The sequence below is a fragment of the Micropterus salmoides genome, unplaced genomic scaffold (genome assembly GCF_014851395.1).
Source record: "Micropterus salmoides isolate LMB-PRFRI ecotype aquatic unplaced genomic scaffold, ASM1485139v1 Ms_hic_scaffold_22, whole genome shotgun sequence".
Classification (NCBI taxonomy): Eukaryota; Metazoa; Chordata; class Actinopteri; order Centrarchiformes; family Centrarchidae; genus Micropterus; species Micropterus salmoides.
The window spans coordinates 3,911,351-3,914,583 of NW_024041373.1; the positions used below are offsets into that span (position 1 = coordinate 3,911,351).

Here is a 3,233-nt window from a genome sequence, read left to right on the forward strand (position 1 = left end):
AAAAAAAGAAATGGGAGGATACTTTCTTATAATAAAATCCACTAGATTTTATTATAAGAAATCAGAAAAAAATCATTAAATGTTTGAGCTATATCAAATGAATTATTAAAAGAATTCTCACCTTCATAAAAATTGAAGGTAACTTTGGGTGAGTCTTATGCAGCAACTGATTTATAACTTTCCATGTGGTTTTAGTATCATTTGAACACCTCTTAAATTTTTCACAGAAATATTTCTTTTTTGCAGATCTAATGTAATGAGTATATTTATTTCTACAAGATTTATAAGCACCATGGGTAAGGGGTGTAGGATTTGAGACGTATTTTTTATACAATTTATTTTTTTCCTAAGCAGCTTCAGCAAATCAACTGTAAACCAAGGCTTACTAAAGGCCTGACTATATTTCTTAGTAGAACTAACAATTGGCAAACATTCATTAAAACTAATGCTAATAACTTTCATAAAACTTTGATATGCAAAATGAGCATTATTTTCTTTGTAAAGGTCATTCCATGAAGTACTGGCAAGCATATCTTTAAATTTAGAAATATTTCGCCTGCACATAATTCTTTTATGCATCTTTTTCTTTTTTGTTTAGTTGTATTAAACTTAATTAACGAGTACGAACAGATCTAAATACAAGACCCCAGATTTCATTCCTTCACTCAAATTGTTTGTTAAGATATTATCAAAGTTGCTGAATTCTCCTTTACTCTAATAGGTTTATGAGTAAGAGGGAAAAAGTAACTAGAATAAAAAATATTTCATAGTTACAAGGAAGACTTCTTATGTTCAAATGGAAAGTGGAGAATATATTAGAAGGCATAGAAACATATAAGTCATTAAACTGAGTTTCATCATAAAATCTGCAAAAAAAAGGTTTGTGGCATCAAATGATGAAATAAAAGTAGATCTGGGTCAACATCAAAATTATAAGAATCAATTGCAGAAGAATCAAAAGTCTTAAAAACATTACAATCAGAATCAGATGTATTGTAGTAGTCCATAGAGTGTATATTTACTGTACTGTAGATATGTCAAACAAACAAAAAAAGCTAAATACTTTCTAATTAAGATATGGTGGGCAACTATTGAACCAACATCTAAATGTAAACCAGATTGGAAGCACCTGGGCCAGATGCTGTGGGAGGATAAATACTGATCTGGTCCCACTCCTGCCAGCAGCATTCTTTTGTTACATTATGTTTGTTACCACTCTTCAACACCCAAGCTCCATACTTGTCACTCATCCACATCTACACCACTGATTTCACTAACACACTCTACATCGTTGATTATTAGTTTTGTCATTTAAGTTGCTACAATAAATATGTTTATTATTGGCAATCCTCCGTGTCCTCTCTGTATTTGTCATGGCCTTTGAGCCGGGTTATGACAGCAATGTCACCTCTCTCTCTCGAGCCGCCTTCATTGTAGGGAGTAGATCTTTCCTTATTTGTCGGACGGTTTCAGGGAAGTCCTCATTTATGAAGATGCCTGAGCCCTTCAGTTTTTTTGCTTTATCCAGAACAGCAAGTTAAGCCTTAAGCCACAGAAATCTGACCACAATGGGTCTGGGCTTTTCTGAAGGTGTCGCTGGCTTCCCAGTTCTGAGCCCATTCAAGCTCTATTTTCAAGTGATCCAATTGTAACTTTTCACTAAATAGTTTTCTCACTTCTTCAGAATCAGACACCTTTTCTTTCGCAGACTCTTTGATGCCATCCACAACAATATTATGCCGTCTTGACTGGCCCTCCAGAAACTCAGCCTTCTCTGAGATTAAATTTAAACTTTTACAGATTGTGGCCAAATCTGACCTGGTTTCACCACAGATCTTAGACCAGGTACCACAAGAGATTTTAAAGTAATCAAATTCTTTGAGTTTTCCAGACTCACCTTGAAGTCATAAACTTGCTTTGACAGATCATCAATCCTCTTATTAGAAGAGTCAACTATGATCTGTACACAAGATTTGAAGATTTTTCTTGCTGTTCAAGTAAAGTTCTGTGGAAGTCCTTTTGCTGATCCAATAATTCACGCACTTAAGCCATGGTAACATAATCCTCGGTGGTGTAGTTAGAAGCTTTAGGTGGCATTGTTTGGTGAACAAGGCTTACTAGGCCCGAGGATTTAGTAGTAGAGTCCCAGAAACACTTCACAAAATACAAACAATAGCCACAATTTTGCTTGAAGATAATTGATTAGACTCTTCATGCTTCAAACAGCAGCTGATATTTTGAAATTTAAAAAGGATTCCTCTATAGATCAGAAAACCAAGTTCAGAGAAACACAGCTTCAGCCATCTTGCCGTCAAGGTTTCCTTGTTATGAGTTATCGTCTGTGTTTCTAGTCTTGTTTTACTGTCTCTGTTCCTTGCTTCTGTAGGTTTTGTCAGCAAGTCACCTAGGTTGTTTGTGTTGTTTCATTTTGTGACAGTGTTCCTTGTGTGTTAGCTTTACTTCCTGTTGTAGTTTGTAGTTAGTCAGCCCTTGTGTTTCTTGTCTTGTTTTACTTCCTGTGCTTGTCGTTGATTGTCTGAGTGGTCTCACCTGTGTGTAATTAGTTTCTCCCTCACCTGTGTATTTAAGTGGTTGTCTGTCTTTGAGTGGTTGCCAGTTCATTGTTTGTTGTTAGCTTGTTTCTATAGGAGTCTCTGCATGTTTCTAGTTTAAGTCTCTCGTTTGTCTCCTGTGTAGTTTCATGTCTCCCGTTTCCGTGTGGACTACTCTCTCATTTGGACTCAAGGACATTCTTGTTGCAACTGCAAGTTTTCACCGTTGTCGGGAATAAACACCATTTACTCTCCAGTTACCTTCTCCGTGTCTGCATTTGGGTCCAATACCTCTGTCTCCAGCGTTCAGCCAAGAGGCAGAACGCAACACGGACACAGACTGAAGAAACAGACAACCATTTCTACAGGAGCAAAGGAGCAGGACGGGAGCACAACAGGTGACACAGATGTGAGGCCTGTACTACGAAAGGAGTTTAACCTACTCAGATTATAACTCTTTGCTTTTTCAAGCAAAGTCAAGGTTGACTAACTCTGACTGCCTACACTGGTGTTAAACGATACATACTACGATGGTGAATAAGATGTTAGTTGAGTCTGTGTTAACTTGGAGTTGGTACGCGCTTACTTAAAAAGGGCGGGTTCGGCCACGGAGGCACAGCATTTTCACAATTGCATGCCCTGTAGTTTTCCCAGAAGAATGCCCAATGGTGGTGATGACAC

At 37.3% G+C, this 3,233-nt stretch overlaps 1 protein-coding gene across 1 annotated transcript in view; it reads left to right on the forward strand.

The window, feature by feature from the left end:
- LOC119917684 (cilia- and flagella-associated protein 46-like) overlaps positions 1-2,954 on the forward strand; it is a 15,917-nt gene extending 12,963 nt beyond the window's left edge. The window contains exon 13 of the mRNA XM_038738101.1: positions 2,856-2,954. Coding sequence (XP_038594029.1) covers positions 2,856-2,954 — 99 coding nt within the window. The remainder of the gene's footprint in view (positions 1-2,855) is intronic.
- Positions 2,955-3,233: the final 279 nt, after the last annotated feature.